The sequence below is a fragment of the Cryptomeria japonica genome, chromosome 11, assembly GCF_030272615.1.
Source record: "Cryptomeria japonica chromosome 11, Sugi_1.0, whole genome shotgun sequence".
NCBI classification, from domain to species: Eukaryota; Viridiplantae; Streptophyta; class Pinopsida; order Cupressales; family Cupressaceae; genus Cryptomeria; species Cryptomeria japonica.
Window position 1 is genome coordinate 23137134 of NC_081415.1, and position 16873 is coordinate 23154006.

At 33.0% G+C, this 16873-nt stretch overlaps 2 protein-coding genes across 2 annotated transcripts in view; one reads left to right on the plus strand and one right to left on the minus strand.

The window, feature by feature from the left end:
- Positions 1–506: 506 nt before the first annotated feature.
- LOC131070807 (GDSL esterase/lipase At1g28600) lies at positions 507–3299 on the plus strand. Its single transcript, XM_058006465.2, has 5 exons — positions 507–799; positions 1189–1410; positions 1593–1741; positions 2505–2772; positions 2886–3299. The coding sequence occupies exons 1-5, from the start codon at positions 562–564 to the stop codon at positions 3089–3091; spliced, it is 1083 nt and encodes a 360-aa protein (XP_057862448.2). The 5' UTR covers positions 507–561; the 3' UTR covers positions 3092–3299.
- A 1835-nt stretch (positions 3300–5134) lies between these two features.
- Positions 5135–16873, minus strand: part of LOC131070816 (rhomboid-like protein 19) — an 86948-nt gene continuing 75209 nt past the window's right edge. The window contains exons 5-8 of the mRNA XM_058006474.2: positions 8215–8329; positions 7871–8073; positions 7620–7757; positions 5135–5854 (exon numbers count right to left, since the gene is read on the minus strand). Of these exons, the coding sequence (XP_057862457.1) occupies positions 5749–5854; positions 7620–7757; positions 7871–8073; positions 8215–8329 (562 nt within the window). The 3' untranslated portion in view covers positions 5135–5748. The remainder of the gene's footprint in view (positions 5855–7619; positions 7758–7870; positions 8074–8214; positions 8330–16873) is intronic.

The window sequence follows — 16873 nt, forward strand, 5'->3', positions numbered from 1 at the left end:
TTTAAAATTTAAATTAAATAAAAAAAAATACCGATGCATGTATTAATTTAAGATAAAATATAGTATTAAATTGTTTTAAGAAATAAATATGATTATACAAGACAATAAAACAAAAAGAAAAAGAAAATCTTTATATTTAAACTTTTTAAAAACATTAATACTTATTATATTTAATAATATTTAAAATTTTAATTAAAGAAAAACTAAAATAATTGTACATGCATTAATATAAATTAGAATATAGAATAAAATTATTTGAAAAAGTAAATATAATAAAATTAAATTAATGTGAAGTGGAATTTTAAGAAATATTCAAGTAATTTATTATATGAAAGATTATTAAAATTCAAAATAAAATAAACTATATTTTAAATTAAAATAGTTATACATGCATTGATTAAATTTTTAAAGTAAATTAAAGATAAAACGATTGTGCATGCATTAATTTAAGTTAAAATATAGAGAATTGGTTGTATAAATATGATTGTGAGGAAGACGAAAGAATCAAAAGTTACAAGAATTGTGAGAATTTTGAAGAAGAATTAAGAGGATTTGAAGAAGATGGCTAAGATGCAATTGATTTTGGTTGGAGTGTTTTTTGTATTATCAATAGGAAGAGTTGGTGCTTCTTGTTTTTCAACAATTTATAGTTTTGGTGATTCATTAACTGATACAGGAAATGAAATCATTTCAAATCCTTTAGTTTATCATCAATTCAACACTCTTCCATATGGAGAAAAATATTTTGGAAAACCTACAGGTCGTTGTTCTAATGGACGTCTTTTGATCGACTTTTTAGGTGAGTAGAGTTAATACTATGATCTTTATTGTTTGTAAATGATTTCATGTTTAATTGATATTGATTTATATTATTGGAAAAAAAAAATTATTTTTTAATATTTTGATAGATTTTTTGTTTATATGATAATTGAATTTGATATTGATTTATATTATTGGAAAAAAAAAAGTGTTTTTAATATTTTGATAGATTTTTTGTTTATATGATAATTGAATCTATGTTTTTTAGGTGAGTAGAGCTAATACTATGATCTTTATTGTTTGTAAATGATTTCATGTTTGATTAATATTGATTTATATTATTGAAAAAGAAAGTGTTTTTTAATATTTTGATAGATTTTTTGTTTATATGATAATTGAATCTATAATTTTTGTTGTGTAATTCCACAGCGGCTTCTTTAGATTTGCCTTTCCTCCCACCTTATCTCAAAGTGGGAAGGATGCCATTCTCTTCAAGGTCCACAGGAGTAAATTTTGCAATAGCAGGTTGTACTGCATTGGATTCTTCTTTCTTACATAGTATGGGTGTTGTCACTACAACACCTTTATCTCTAAGTGCTCAAATCAATTGGTTCACAAATCTAAAAAACGACACTTGTAAACAAAATCCTGGTAATTACGTTTTTGTTTGAATAAATTTAATTTGATTTTGAGGTGCATTATTCATTTTAAGTATTAAGATTATTTCATTTTTGTATTAAATTGTTCTTAATTATTTTTATTCAACATTTTCAATTTGATAAATGTTTTTCTTTTCTTAATTTGATATTAATTTAATTGATTTTTTTTTACAGGATGCCAAGATCACTTTTCAAAGGCATTGTACTTTTTTGGTGAGATAGGAGCCAATGACTACATAGATTCTACTGCACTTTACAAACCATTGTCACAAATACAAGGTTTTACCTCTCCTATCATAGCTCAGATCCAAACATCTTTAGAGGTAACTCTCTTCATACAACTTTTTTATTGAAAATATAAAATTAATTTGTTAAATTTAATATATTTATATATATTAATATTTTAATAAAAGAATATATTTCATTCTACTAACAAATTATTTATTATTTCAAATCGTATTAACTAATAATATTTTCCAATTTTTTATTACTATTTAATTAAAATATATATTTTATATTATATATTTAGTTGGATTAAATTCTAAAACTATTATTTTCTTTTTAGTAAAGTCAATATAAGTAGATAAAATTATTAGAAGACCCATTTTATTCATGCACTCTAAATTAGGTTTACATAATGTAATAAATTTTTAAAAAAATTATAATAAACATAAAATATATAAAAATTATTAAAAGATATTTTATTCATACATTCTAATGTAGGTTTAAACAATAATTAATAAATTAAATTTAAATTTAAAAAATAATTTTTTAAAAATTTTATTGACTTTTTTAATTATCTTTGTTTCCATTCCTCTGTTAAGGACTAAGCGGGTACGGAGTGCAGAAATTTAATTATTAAAAAATTAAGTTTTATAGTGATCTATTTTTTATAATAAAATAAATTTAAATGAATTTTAAAATTAAATATATTTTTTAAAATATTAATTGAATAAGAAATTTTTTCAATTGACTTTTTTTTAATTTAAAAATTTCGTAATGTTTTTATACTATTTAGAATAGAATATGTTATTTTAAGTTTTATATGATCTAATTATCAATCAATTTTTTGTATGGAATTTGCAGGCTCTTATTCAACAAGGAGCTGAAAATATTATCGTTCAAGGAATTCCACCATTGGGATGCTCTCCATTAATCCTTACACTGCAACAAAATTCCACAGATTTTGATGAAAATGGGTGCCTACAATCTTACAATCAAATTTCTCAAAACCACAATTCATTATTGCAAATAGCAATCGAACAGTTGAATGATAAATATTCCACAGCCAACATCGTATATTCAGATTACTACAACATTGCTTTAGATATTCTCAAGAATGCAGCTAAGAATGGTAAGATGTTCCCATTTTTAAATTTAATCAAAGTGAAAATGTATCAGTCATTGATTCAAAGAAAATTTGTATAATTTTATAAACATTAATATGAAAGTAATGGATTTTTGCAGGTTTTGAAGAAACTTTTGAGACTTGTTGTGGAAGTGGGGGAGGAAAATACAATTTTAACATTCTTGGGATGTGTGGTACGAGTAATAACGTGAAAGCTTGTTCGGATCCATCAAAATTCGTCAATTGGGATGGAATACATCTCACCGAAGCTGCTTATCAAATTGGTTCTGATTCTATTTCAAACTTAGTCCAAAAAATGTGTTAATGAATAGTGAAACAATTTTAGAGAGTTAACTAGGATAGGGCAACAATTTTAGAGTTAGCTAGAATAGTGCAAAAATGTGTTCATTCGTAATGAAACAATTTTAGAGAGTTACTTAGAATAGACGTTAGTTTATGGAGAATTCTATTTAAAATATGTAATAATTCTATTATATTTTCAGATTAATATTAAATGCTGAACTATTTGCACATGTCAATTCCCTACTCTAAATTTGTCCATTGCAAATCTGAAATATATTTTTGACGAATTGAATTTTCCTCTCTTGCTAGAGATAAATAATTAAATTGTTTGAATAATATAAAACATATATTTAATAAATATATGGGAAGAGATTATACGCAAATACAATTTAAGTATATGATAGATATGGAATGCAAATTAAGTTTTAAAATAATATAGTATTGATATGAAATTGTTTTTAGAAACATTATATGGAAGTGTTTGTGGTGGGTTTTTTAATTTTCTTATTGTATTTAATTTATCTTATATATAAAACCATTTGTTTTTAAGTTTATTATAATCAGTTAACTTTAATTCTTAATAATTTGGTTTAATTTTTGTTACAGTTGTTTTTAAGTTTTGAAATGCATCATAGATATTGAAATTATTTTCTATCCCTTTAAATCATACATATTTTCTTACCTTCGTAAATTGAATTTTCTAAATATTATTTATCATCCATTAATTAAATGACAAATATTATGTGTATAGACTACAAACCTCTTAACACAGAGATTTGATTAATAATTTACAGGGTGCAAGCTATTTTTCAAAACTAAAGCTCATATTAGGATACCATACCATTAGATCAATGTTTGGGAAAAGAATATTCACAAGACACCGTTCTGATGTCACTTTATACACAACGAGTTTCTGGTCATGTCATTTGATTTGATTAATGTTCCAACCACCTTTTATTCTTGAATGAACCAAGTGTTCAACAAAAATTTAGGAAGATTGTTTTGGTATTTCTTTGAAGAAGTTTTAGGCATCTTGAAAGAAAAGAAAAAAAAAATTATATATATAAAGATATATTTGGAAAGGAGTCCCAGAATGACGATATTTTGTATTTAGGTCATGTTGTCAATACCAAAGGGAGTTCAAGCTGATCATAAGAAGATACAAGATATTTTGAATTGGCCCCATAAATACTAATGCACAAATGAGAATTCTTTGAACTCTATAGCAACTACAAAAGATATTTTAAGGGATTCTCATAATGAGGAGCACACTTAATTGATTTGATTGAGAAAGGATCTGTCACGTGGACTGAGGCAATACAATGAGCTTTTACAATCCCAAAGATGTACTGAGTTCATGTCCTATGTTAATTGTTTTCAATTTCTCTTTTCCCTTTGTGTTGAAATGTGACGCATCAAGGGAAGGGATTGCAGAACCATCGATATATAACAAGCATTTGATAGCTCCCAAAGGGTAAATTAAAACCATGATCTCCAAACTAAGAAGATACAACACCACCAACCATCATTGTCAAAATCTCCCACTAAACTATGCGAAAAAGTTATCCATGACATCATGATAACTATCTTCTAAATGAAGATCATCAACAAGTGTCACATAGTAAAAGAACTTAATTGCAACACCAGGAGCTCCTCTCAAAGAGAAAAGTAAAACAATGATCTCCATATAGAGAGAAAAGTTTTAGGAACAATATTACCAAACTCGAGTACAGAAATTGGTGTGGATCCCAAAAGTCTAATCAAGAAAAAAGAGAGAGATGTGTAGTTAAAGAAAAATCAATTGGGGTTAATTTTAACAAAATTGATGGCCACTGAAGACTATGGTAGCACGAATCAATACTAGACCCTACTTGAGAAGGTAAAGTTCGACTGAATTGTAAGGCAAGTTTACACAGTCTATTTATATAAAATGTTATTACAATTACCAAGTGACTAAAAACAAAGAGAAGCAGCAAATAGAACAACTTCATCTACGTCTTGTAATGTTTGATTGCCAATTTACTTGGATGAAAATATGATTGACTGAAAAGTTTAAGAAATATTCAAGATGTTTGGGCATTCAAGTCAAGATTTAATGCCTCGAAATTTTATTTTTCTTGATTTTCTATAAATTTGTTACAGGATAAGCAAATGAAATTTTACATGGTCAAAGAAAACCATGTTAGGTGACCAATACTATAGATTTTAGGTCAAATGAAACCTCTTCCTCTTTCAATTGAATTCTTTGAACACAATCTATTGGAAAGAATCTCCATACTCTAAATGTAAATAGAAGATTATTAACTACTCTGACAAGATTAGTGATAAAACGACTCCAGTCCATGCAAAAACTTTCTTGGTGTTGGGAAAACTCTATAATCAGACTTTACCCCAACATCATATGGACTTCTAGTGTTTCATATAACCTGTGATAAGTGTGAGTGCATGCACACACACAATTAACACGTCCAAAGGAAGAGTAGAATAGGTCTTCTTCAATCAGTAATATAACAAAGGAAACCTATTAACAGAATTACCTTGTTCCATCTAATTACAATAACATTTGCAAAAGCATCTTTCATGTGAACTACAGTAATTTTCACATCCCTCAAAACATTGCCACTAGAAAACTGCCAAAAAATATTGACTGGAATTAGACATCATTTCCATGGTAACCAATTAGACATTCTCAGATGCATCTTGTCGTGAGCTATCATCTACCGCGGCAGCTTCACCTGCCTTTGCTGCAGCTAACCTTTCTTCTAGAGCACGAGCACCACGTTCTCTGTGCAAGGTTCACAGCGAAAGATTTCTCAGCTTCCTCAATAGTCTTTTCTACAGTATTTTATGTAATTTTTTCATCATCGACTATACATTTTTATGGATGTATATATATACATTGCATGACCTTGAAGTCTTGTGAACAGAGAGCATTGGAATAGAGCTCAGAAATCATAGAATGCAAGCAAAATTTTCATAAACCCTCGCAAAAGAGAAGACTATTTCATGGAGTACATTTAATGTGTGAGAATAACAAGTTGATCCATCTCTACGTAAAACTCGTAAATCATCAAAATTCAACTGATAAAGCTTCCATTTCAAAACTCATTGTATAATTAATGGTAAAAGAATCAAAACATAGATTCTAATACTCTTGAAATAATCAGTGTGCAAAAGAACACTTATCATGATCTATCATCTAAAAAGTATGCTATTGCAAGGGGGGGATGACTTTAAATGCAGTCGTTAGCAAGAATCTTGGGTGGAAATGCATGGGTTTCTAGCAAAGGAAATGGCCCGAGCAATTGGCACCCATCTTGTTATGTAGTCTGAAGTCTACAGAGACCCTGCTGGAAATAATTTAATAAAGACTGTCAAAGTACAAATGACTAATATTATCCATTTGAGTTAATTCCTGAAGGGATAGGAGAATGCTTACAGAAAAGGGAATCGTTGATTCACATTTATAGCTCAATATTTATGTTGTCTGAATTCCAAACAAGGAATCACAATCAATTTTGAGAAGTTAAACTTCTTTTCTGATGGTCACCTTTGTTATGGTGTTCAAATGAATATAATTTGAGTGCACGATTGTAGGATGTTGAACTTGGTGCGGACACACCTCGTTTCATCACCCAAAATGAGGAAGTGGAATCTAACTCTACAACCAACCACCATCCCATTCTCATATCAGACACTAGAATCCATAAATTGGCCATTTTCCCTAGATGGTATACACTTTAACCATTTGCCTCCATGTGGGAATGCAATAACTAATATATTTTTTGCATAGCTTAAGAATTTGGAAGATGAAAAGATTTCATAATGTATTTGTGCCATAATGTCATTGCAATTTTTTGGGTATGTCATTTCCAATATGTAAGAGCTAAAATCCTTAAGGTTTGATAAGCTTGAGAATGATTGTTGGAAATGCAAACAAGATGTTATGTCAGTTGTCCACTTCTGATTGTGCTTATATGTAAACAGATTTTCTGATTAAAACTACATTACAGATTTTTCACGTACACTTCAAATCTTCTACAGGATTCATCATCAGGATTTCCATGGTAATTATATTTTGCAAATCCAAGAGATAGGTGTTGGAAAACACTTTGATATCTGCAACTCCTCTTCTTGCTTATGGTTTGCTTAATGTCCCTGTTCTACTGGTAAGGATCTTCTTCTACATTTCCACTTGGCAATTAGTGTGCCCTCTAAAACTAAAGCTTTAGACTTTTATCAGTTGAAACAGATTAACATCAACCATTAAGCCCTTGAAGCCCAAAGAAATGGCAGAATGTCAATGTGATTTAAATGCTAAAATTCATGAGCATTTTTAGGTTCCAAATGAGGTTTTAATATCCATTGATTTGAGGAAAACTCAGCCGTTAACATTATAAATCCATGCAAGCAAAGAGAACAGCATACATACACAAGCAAATCAACAAATAAGAAACTTTAGAAAACAAAAAACAGAGATTCATTATACACAAACAATTTACAAAAGCAAACAAACAAGATACTTCACAAAAAAGAATGAGAGAACTTACCTTCTCCTAGATGCCTCAATGGGATCAGAACCTGGCAAAGGCATCCCACCTACACCGTCTCCTTCTCCTTCACTGAAACTTTGAGACCCCCCACAGAAGATTTTGTCACAAACTCGAGCAATCGCATCCACAACAGGTCTGTCAATTGTGAATAATGGATTTTAGGCAATAATAGGCATGTCAGTCGGTGGGTTATATCAAATCATTTATTTTAAATACAGTAAAATTCACGAAACTTAGCAAATTTTCACCTCATTATTTCAGGGAAAAAGGTTGAAAAAGCAAACTCATCACTTGGATCACCCTTCAAATTTGTTTCTGGCTTTTTTTGGATGTATCGCAGGTATAGCCAACTTCCATAAGTTCCAAAAATTATGAAAGGAAGATATGTTGTAGACTCTGTTGCCAAGATACTCACAATTATGGATACCAAAACCAGGAGGGAAGGCAGCCACTGAATTGAATGCATTGCAAGCATACGAAAGTACATTAGTTATATCCAGAGAAAAGTAGATGAGACAAAGACCTCACATGAAAATAAGAACACACTAAACCGAGACAATTAATGCTGTTAAAGCTGGAATCTCAATCATACCTGGGCACGCAACTTAAGAACAAAAAATAAAGTCATTTCTTGATCAGGCATAATTTGCTTCACTCCAACAAGGAACCCCGACAAGACTCCATGGAAGCCATAAAGTGGGGTGTACCTATAAAACGCACCAAGAAAATTCCTGAGTGTATTCTAACTCCAAGTACATATTTAAACTCTAAAATCAAAATTAAACAGACAACATATGTAGGCTACAATTGTATAGTACAAAGTTGCAACAGTGATGTTTTCATTAGCTGTAAACCTGATATTTAGTTTCACATCTTTGAACTCAGGGGGATCTTGCATGCAAACAATCATGAAACCAAAGTATTTACTTAAAGGAAAATGTTATCCAGTCTGAAGTCACAAATCTTAGGAACACTGTAAACCTGGAGACCAGTTCAAAAAAAAATTGGTTCTCAAAAGAACAAAAACAATATTCTATATAAGCTTCTAACTCATTAATGGTGTTGAACAAGTTTCATGGCGAAGCCTGGTTTGGGCTTAAGTATATTAAATGCATATAAGGAAGAATCACGAGAAAGAAAGACATGGACCAAAGATTTTGACACTTTTTGCCTTCTGATTAAAATTGACTTTTCCCCAGTGAAAAGTAAAATTTTCTGACATAGCAGAAATGTAAATAAAGTTTCTCACAATGTTTTAGTGGGGCTCCTCCCTTAAACAATGTTATATTTTTCATATTTCCTTTTCCCATTTACCCCAAAAGAGCGAAATCTGAGAAAATTAGATAAGGTGGGATTAAAGAAGTAATAGTACAGCTTAACTCAGAGACAAACAAGAAACCAACTGCCCTCCTTGGCCACCAGATGACAAGCTGGAAAGCAAGGGAATAATAACATGATGACAAGACAATTATGGACGATCCTTCTCTTATTGTAGATTTGAGTTTAAGACACACTTAAAACCCCAATTTACCTTCAAAATAATTCAAAAAAGTTCACTTGGAAACCCTGAGAAACCCATAGTTTTCCTAACGCTTCTTGTGAACTTGGATGGTCATGGTAACTATTTTAAGTTGTTCAATAGATGTTGTATACTTCACATTTTTTACACCTCTTATAGACTATACACCCTGCCACAGGTTGGCCCTTACAGATGGTTTTTTTGGCCCATGATTTTATACAAATTGTATTCTAAGAATACCACTTAAGCAGTTTACTAGCATATGTGCCTATAAATACACCCACATATGTTAGGGTTAAGCACAAGAACAAAATATCATATTGTATTGTGAATAGCTGAATTAATACAGTGAGTGCTATTTTTGTTGGTTTTATTTCTGCAAAGAGTTTCCGAAGGTAAAAGATCTTGTTAACCTGTAAGTTTACCATTATTTTTTTCTACTGCATTTAAGATTATGTGATCCATAATGGATCCAGTTTTTCTTCTTCATGGTATCTGTTTCGAACCAGGACAACTTTGTGTATGTTAAAAAATGTTCAAGGTGGTATGGGACATCCATGTGCAAGGCTCAGTGTATGGGAAGATCTTCAAAACTGTGTTTTTACTATTTTGGCAAAGTTGCTGGTTGCGGCATAATGCAAAAACATAACTGGCACCAATAAATTTGCCTTCTACTGCAGCAAATTCACTATGATTGCAATGAATATTGTTGGTGTGAAATTCCTGTTTTACCATCATTTACGCCATTTATTTTACTCTGCAGGTTAATCACTTGCTTAGTGAGTTGGTTGATAGAGAGGCAGTTAACTCTCAAAGTTTGTTAGTTTGCTATGAAATTTGAACAACCTTTCCCTCCTTTTTCTGGAATTCGATTGGTTCAAAATTCCTTTATATACAAATCATTTGGTGAATACAAATACATCGATTCAACTTACAATTTCTCTTGTTTGGTTGATTCAAGATAGGTTTTCTGCTCAGTTTTCCAAGCTCCATTTTCATGGTATCAAAGCTATTTGAGTAAGAATTCTGGTTTGAATTATTTTGAGTACAAATGAATGAAAGAATTTTAATGACATCCATGAGACCAGCAGTCTAAGGGACCAAGAATCTTGTCTCTGGCTTCGTAGAGGTTTTCTATGACATCGTTAAACAGCTGAGGGTTTCTTGCATCACAGAGCCGGTCAATTCAGACAGGTTTTTGTTTGAATTTTGGAGCTGTTCAAATTCACTACAATTTGTATTTCCATTTGCATTTGGACATCTTAATATTTGCAGAACTTTGCAAAGGTGTGTGAGATCTGTTATGTTAAATTTTGCTCACTGTATCAATAAAGGTCTTTGGATTTGTTTTGTTATTGCATTTTAATTTGTCAAGGCATTTTGGTCTGTTAAGGCATTTTTTTATCTCACGTTTTGATCTGTCAAGGCGTTTTGGTCTGTTAAGGCCTTTTTTATCTTGTGTTTTGATCTGTCAAGGCATTTTTGTTGGTGTGAATAAGGTACTTCACCTAACTAGTTTATTAGTGGCTCCTATTCATATGTTTACTTAGGTCCTAGGAATATTTTTATAAGTCTTAGTTGTCAATTAAATTATATCTTATCTTTTGACTTTTCTTTACTTCTCCTAGGGCATTCAATATTTGTTGAGTTAGTTGTCTCATGTTATATGATTAAGACACATGTCATCATCTTTTCTAATCTTATCTCTCACCTTGCCTTTATAAGCAAGGCCTCTTGTACACTTTGTATCATACATCATAGATCAAAGTATCATATCATAGATCTTAATATCAAGCAAGTTCATTTCTTGCATACTCCCTTGTGGAAGGTATTCTTTTTTTTTTTTTTTTGCAAATGATTCTGGGGTGAGTGAGTGGTATTAGAATATTCTCTTCAAATATTCAATCTTGCATATGTTAGCAAGCTATTCTTTCCATTCTCTCTTGTGGAAAGATAATGTAGCTTTGCAGGTGATCCTAGGGTGTGGGGAGTTCACAATCAACTACAATTTTTTGCCTCTCTATCGTTCAAGGATATTTGCATTTACAGACTTGAGGCAGTAACATTTGTGACATTCGCAAGTTTCTTCAGCATCAGCACCCTGAAAGGTGTTAAAGTGTCAAGTTTTTTGCAGCAAAGAGGTACACAATTCATCTTCCAAAAAGCAGATTTGTTGATGCTGAAGAGACCTGAGCTGATGCTAAGAACTCCATTTAATCACCATAAATGAAATTAAAGTTCAGCTTGTATTAAAGAACGAGGGATTATATAGAGCGACAATGGAGACTGATAAATAACCTTCTGAAGGGAGTGCTAAAGTTAAGCGCTTCAGCAAGTGTGATCAAAGCTTTTGAATTCTTGTGTCTAATTGTGTCTCCAAAGCTTCTCTTTCATATAGAAGCTTTAAAAACTCTTAATGAAGTTTGGATAGCTCTAGAAAAACTCCTTGGGAAGCAAGATGAGATGAGAAGCAATGAGTTTGAGAATGAGCTCATCAGTTTGAGCCCCAATTAACTTAACACCTTAGAAGACTTCTTCACCAGATTCAAATCACTAAGGTTGCAGCTTAAGGAATGTGGAATAGAGAAAAAGGATGATCAGTTAGTTCTTTCTATCCTCTCTAAGCTAGGCCCTAATTAATCAGTATTTGTTTCCACCTTTTACTCCACCAAGAGTGTTATGGGTGCCACTTGGAAAATACCCACTTTAGATGACTTTTTTGCCAATATAACTAGAGAGCAAGATAAGTTAATTCAGATGGGAACATTGAAGTCTACAAAAGCTCAAGCCCTTATTGCTCGGAAGAAGAAACAAAAAGCTTCAAACCAAGGGAAGAAGCAATTACAACAAAAGGACAAAGAGACTAAGGAGACTAAGAAAGAACAAAAAATTTAGTCCTCCAAGCCTAACACTTAGCTCTTCAAATCAAGGGAAACCTAAGAAAGAAAGAGTTAAGTGTGCCTATAGTAAGAGGAATGAACATGATGAGCACAAGTGCATGAAGACACAAATTGACCACCTTTCTCATCTTCTTCAAAAGAACAATATGGGTTTTTGAGTCCATCAAACCATCCTCATCGAACTAGGAATGGTACATCAAAGTCTTATGAAGAATAGGACTTGGGTTCTTTTGAATCTTCCACCAAGGAAGAAACCCATTGGCTGCAAATGAGTGTACAAAGTCAAGTACAAAGCTAATGGTACACTTGAGATGTACAAAGCATGGTTGGTGGCTAAAGCATTCTTGCAAGGAGAAGGTATTGATTATGAGAACATTGCTCCTACAACAAAGATGAGCACCATCTGATTGGTTCTAGCCATGGCAACACAATTTGGCTAGAAAGCCAATCAAACGGATGTGAGGAGTGCCTTCCTCAACAAAGACTTGGAGGAAGAAGTGTACATAACTCAACCTCGGGGATCTCAAGTTGCTAGAAAGGAGCATCAAGTATGCAGAAAAATGAAGCCTCTTTATGGCCTGACGTAGGCTCCCAATGCATGGTACATAAATATTGACAAGTATTTGGATGAACAAGGGTTTCAAAGAAGTCCTCCATATCCTTAATTATACGTCAAAAACGTAGGCAATGACATAATCTTTCTAGTCATTTATACAAATGATATCATCATAACAGAAAGTGAAGCACATTTGGTTGAACAAATCAAATAGAATTTGAGCCAGGTTTTTTACATGACAAACTTAGGCCTCCAACATTATTACCTAGGTGGGTTTGACAAACAGATGGTGGTAGTGTCATTTCACTCCGAATGTGTCAAGAATTTGCCATATAAGTTCAAAAAGACAGTGAAATCTCGTCTACACCTATGGAGAAAGGGCTGAAGCTTTCAGTCAAAACGGACTCAAAGGTGATCAATGAGTTAGCATTCATGCAACCGGTGGACAGCCTTGTCTATCTTACAACCACTAGACTTGAAATGAGCTATTCTTTGAGCTACATTTCCATATTCATGACAGCACCTAAGGCAAAACATTGGGTTGCAGTGAAGAGGGTGCTGAGATATGTGAAAGGGACACTTGACTAGGGCATTTTGTATAGCAAAAGAAAAGATCCTAGGCTGCTTGGGTTCACAAATTTAGATTGTGCAATTTTAGTTGATCAAAGAAAGTCCACTTCTAGATATGTTTTCAATCTTGGTATGGGTGCAATCACATGCACCAGTAAGAAGCAACAGATAGTAGCTCTTTCCCCGATAGAAGTAGAGTATCGTGGAATAGTCAAAGCAACATGTGAGGTAGTATGGCTACAAAGGATGCTTCCAAACATGCAAATGTCTTAAGCAGGGCCTTCACCCTTGTTTTGCAACAATCAAGGGGTGCTAAAGCCAGCCAAGGATCGAATCTTCCACAAGCGTACCAAAAATGAGGAGCTTCATTGTCATTTCATCCAACAACTTGTAGATGATAAATCAGTGATGTTACAATATGTTCCAACTAAGGACCAAACTACAAACATTCTTACCAAGTCCTTGAGTCCTGACAAATTTGTAAAATTTCAAATTAAGCTTCATGTAGTTAACAGATTGACCATCAAGGGAAGGTATTAAAATAATATTGTAATATTAGTAATAATGGTCAATTATGCCATTAGGATGGACTTCAAGAATATTCTTTATTCTTTTAGTTGTCATCTAGTTTTCTTAGTTGTCGATCTTATCCTTTCCGGATAAATCATTTGTAACTCATATTTATAGACTTTCACTCCTTTGTGAATATCAAATATCTTGGTAATCATTATCTATGTCATTACTTTCCATAATAATTTAGGGGAAGTTTTTTCCTCCAAGTTTTCTCCTCTTCTTTATGAGGCTGCATTGTACTTGGGTACCTTATCAAGCCTTGCTGTCGGGATCCAATCTTTTGTCCCCTCCCAACGTTTGCTTAAGGGGGCTGTTGGTTAAAATTTGTGTTTTACCATCATTTATGGCATTTATGTTACTCTGCAGGTTTATCACATGCTTAGTTGGCAAGTTGGTTGATAGACAGGCAATTAACTCTCATAGTTTGTTAATCTGTTATGAATTTTGAACAACCTTTCCCTCAATTTTATGGAATCCGATTGGTTCAAAATTCCTTTATCATTTGGTGAATACACTTGCATCAATTCGACCTACAATTTCTCTTGTTTGGTTGATTTAATATTGATTTCTACTCAAAATTGTACCTCCATTTTCAAAAAGTCGGTATCAGTTTTCCACAGTCCATGTAGTATTCAAAAAATTTCTTATCGAATAAATTGTGTATGTTTTTTAATCAAGACATTTTGGATCACACTCAGTGATCCACAATCAGAAAGAGACAATTGAAGAATTGGATTGCAGACCTAGTCTTAGAAAGTGATAGAGGCGAAGAGACCAGAAGACCAGATTATGTAAACAGTTTATTCCAAAATCAATCTTTTGATTCAATGAATGTGTGAATGCTCCCTAGCAGTAGAGGAGAACACACAAACACTCCCCTAGGAGAAGCAGAAAATTCGTCACACTCATTCATGCACGTCCAATGGCATTCTAGTTCTTCATTTTTCTCCTTAGCACATGTTTTCAGTCTCTTCAGCTTCCAAAAATGGTGTAATTCTATTAATAGTCCCTATGGGTCACGTTGGAGTAATTCTTGGTGATTCACTTCCATTGTGGATGATTGTTAGGAAGTTCTCTAGTTCTTGAGATAACATGCATCAACAGAAGCAGGGAAAGAGTTTGAGAATAATTAGAGAGATTGTTAGGGAATGCTCAGTAGTGTCCAGCTCTGATTTTGAAATCCCAGGGCTCCCTCCTCTTGTAATAGTCATTTGGAGTAATTAAGTGTCAGATTTAACACATTTCAGCTGGATTTTTACCCACAAGGAATTTCTCTAGGGTATCTTGACCTCCTTTTATGGTCTGTGTTCTCTATTTCTGTTTAATTATTTGTTTTCGTGCAAGTTTCATCTTTACTCTCTACATCTAAGAATTTAATCCATAGTTGATAAGCTAGTTGAAGAATTTTTGCTGGTTTATGGATCATTATGTTAGCATTGCTTCTTCCACATAAGTACATTGGTATGCTTCTCTTTAAAAGCAACATCCAGAGAAAGGTGATACACCGTTAACATGAAGCTTGAAGATGCACAACTACTTAAAGCCTCTTGCAACGTTCTAGACACTAGCTAAAAGTTCCATCGTAACTCTAAAGGAAAAATATGCACCACCTATGAAATGTGTAGCTTATTCAATAAAAACATTACATGTGTTTTTATAAAAATATTCATTACATCATGTGGTCATCCATAATTTGCCAAAAGTAAGCGGAGATATTGAAATCAGAGAAACAAAAATCGCCCAAAATCACCTGGACTCGGCGAGTCCCGAGCCAGGTGAGTCTCGGCGAGTCCAGGGGGCTTGGACTCGAACTTGGCTAAGCCTAGGGACTAGACTTGCCTAGACTCGGACTCCAGTCCCAACTCCCAAACTTGGCCGACGGCAATGACATTTTAAGTTTTTTAAAAAACAAACTTACAATATGTTTTCAATTGATATTTTTTTGTTTATATTGTGCTTTTACCCTAAAAGTGAACTTCATTTCATTCATATGGCAAAATAGGAGAAAGGTGAGAAACAAGGGTTCATTGAAGGAAAAACAACAAGAAGGAAGCTCAAGATTTCGTCCTGTTGTGACCTTTTCACACATCGCCCCATTGCTAACGGGGACCCCCTCTTTGTCGGCTTTCTACGTTGTTAGGTTAGGGTTTTGGCTGCTTAGTGGGCAATTTTGCGTTTCCCGTGCCCGAGTCTTGGAGTTTTGATCATGCCTAGTGCCGTCTAGGGTTTTTGAAGTTATAGGATCAAGTTGCAAACATTGATATTTTAATGATCCTAAGTTTTGCCTAAGTGTTGACCTTTTTGAGCGTTAACGTGTTTTTAAACACGCGCATCAGTGATTTTAAAGTGCCAAGGTATTCCGCAACCTTTTGGAGTTGTTTTCTCGCTCCTAAGGTATTATTTATGATGATTTCGCACTTTATTCCATTATTTTCCTAGCGTTTTGCTCATATTTTTGGAAAATTTGCCTAAGTCCAGTCTAAATTTATAGTCTCTAAGTGATTTTGAGTGGTTAAAATGATAAAATCCCAAGGGAAATCCTTATTCCAAGGGTAAAAGGGTCAAATTCCATGCTAGAGGTGCTTTTCCCCTCACATTCCAAATTACCCAACCTATTCCCCCACTCAAAATCCACACTACACATGGGTTTCCCCTATAATCCATACTGGCTACTATTTTCCCCCACTGTTTATCCATACCTGGATCGATTTTCCACCAGGAGTGCGGACTGGAGTGCGGACTAAAGTGCGGACAACATTAAGGATGATTCCATGCTTGGGTCGATTTTCCACCAGGATATTTGTGACAAGTGACTGCGGATTTTTTGTCCGGATTTTCATCCAGACAGAGGTCGATTTTCCACTGAGAGTATTTTGAAGAGTTTTGAGTCCAGATTTTCATCCAGACAGAGGTCAATTTTCCACCAGGGAATATTTTTCCAAGTGAAGTGAGTTTGGAGTGTGGATTTTTCAATCCAAACTGCCATCGATTTTCCCCAAGGGAGTTTTGTGTGCATTTTTTATGAAGTTATGCATGGATTTTTATCCAAGCTAGGATCGATTTACCCTTATGGGGAATTTTTGACAATTTTAATGATTTTTAAAGGGATTTTTCAATCCCAACCTAAGTCGAT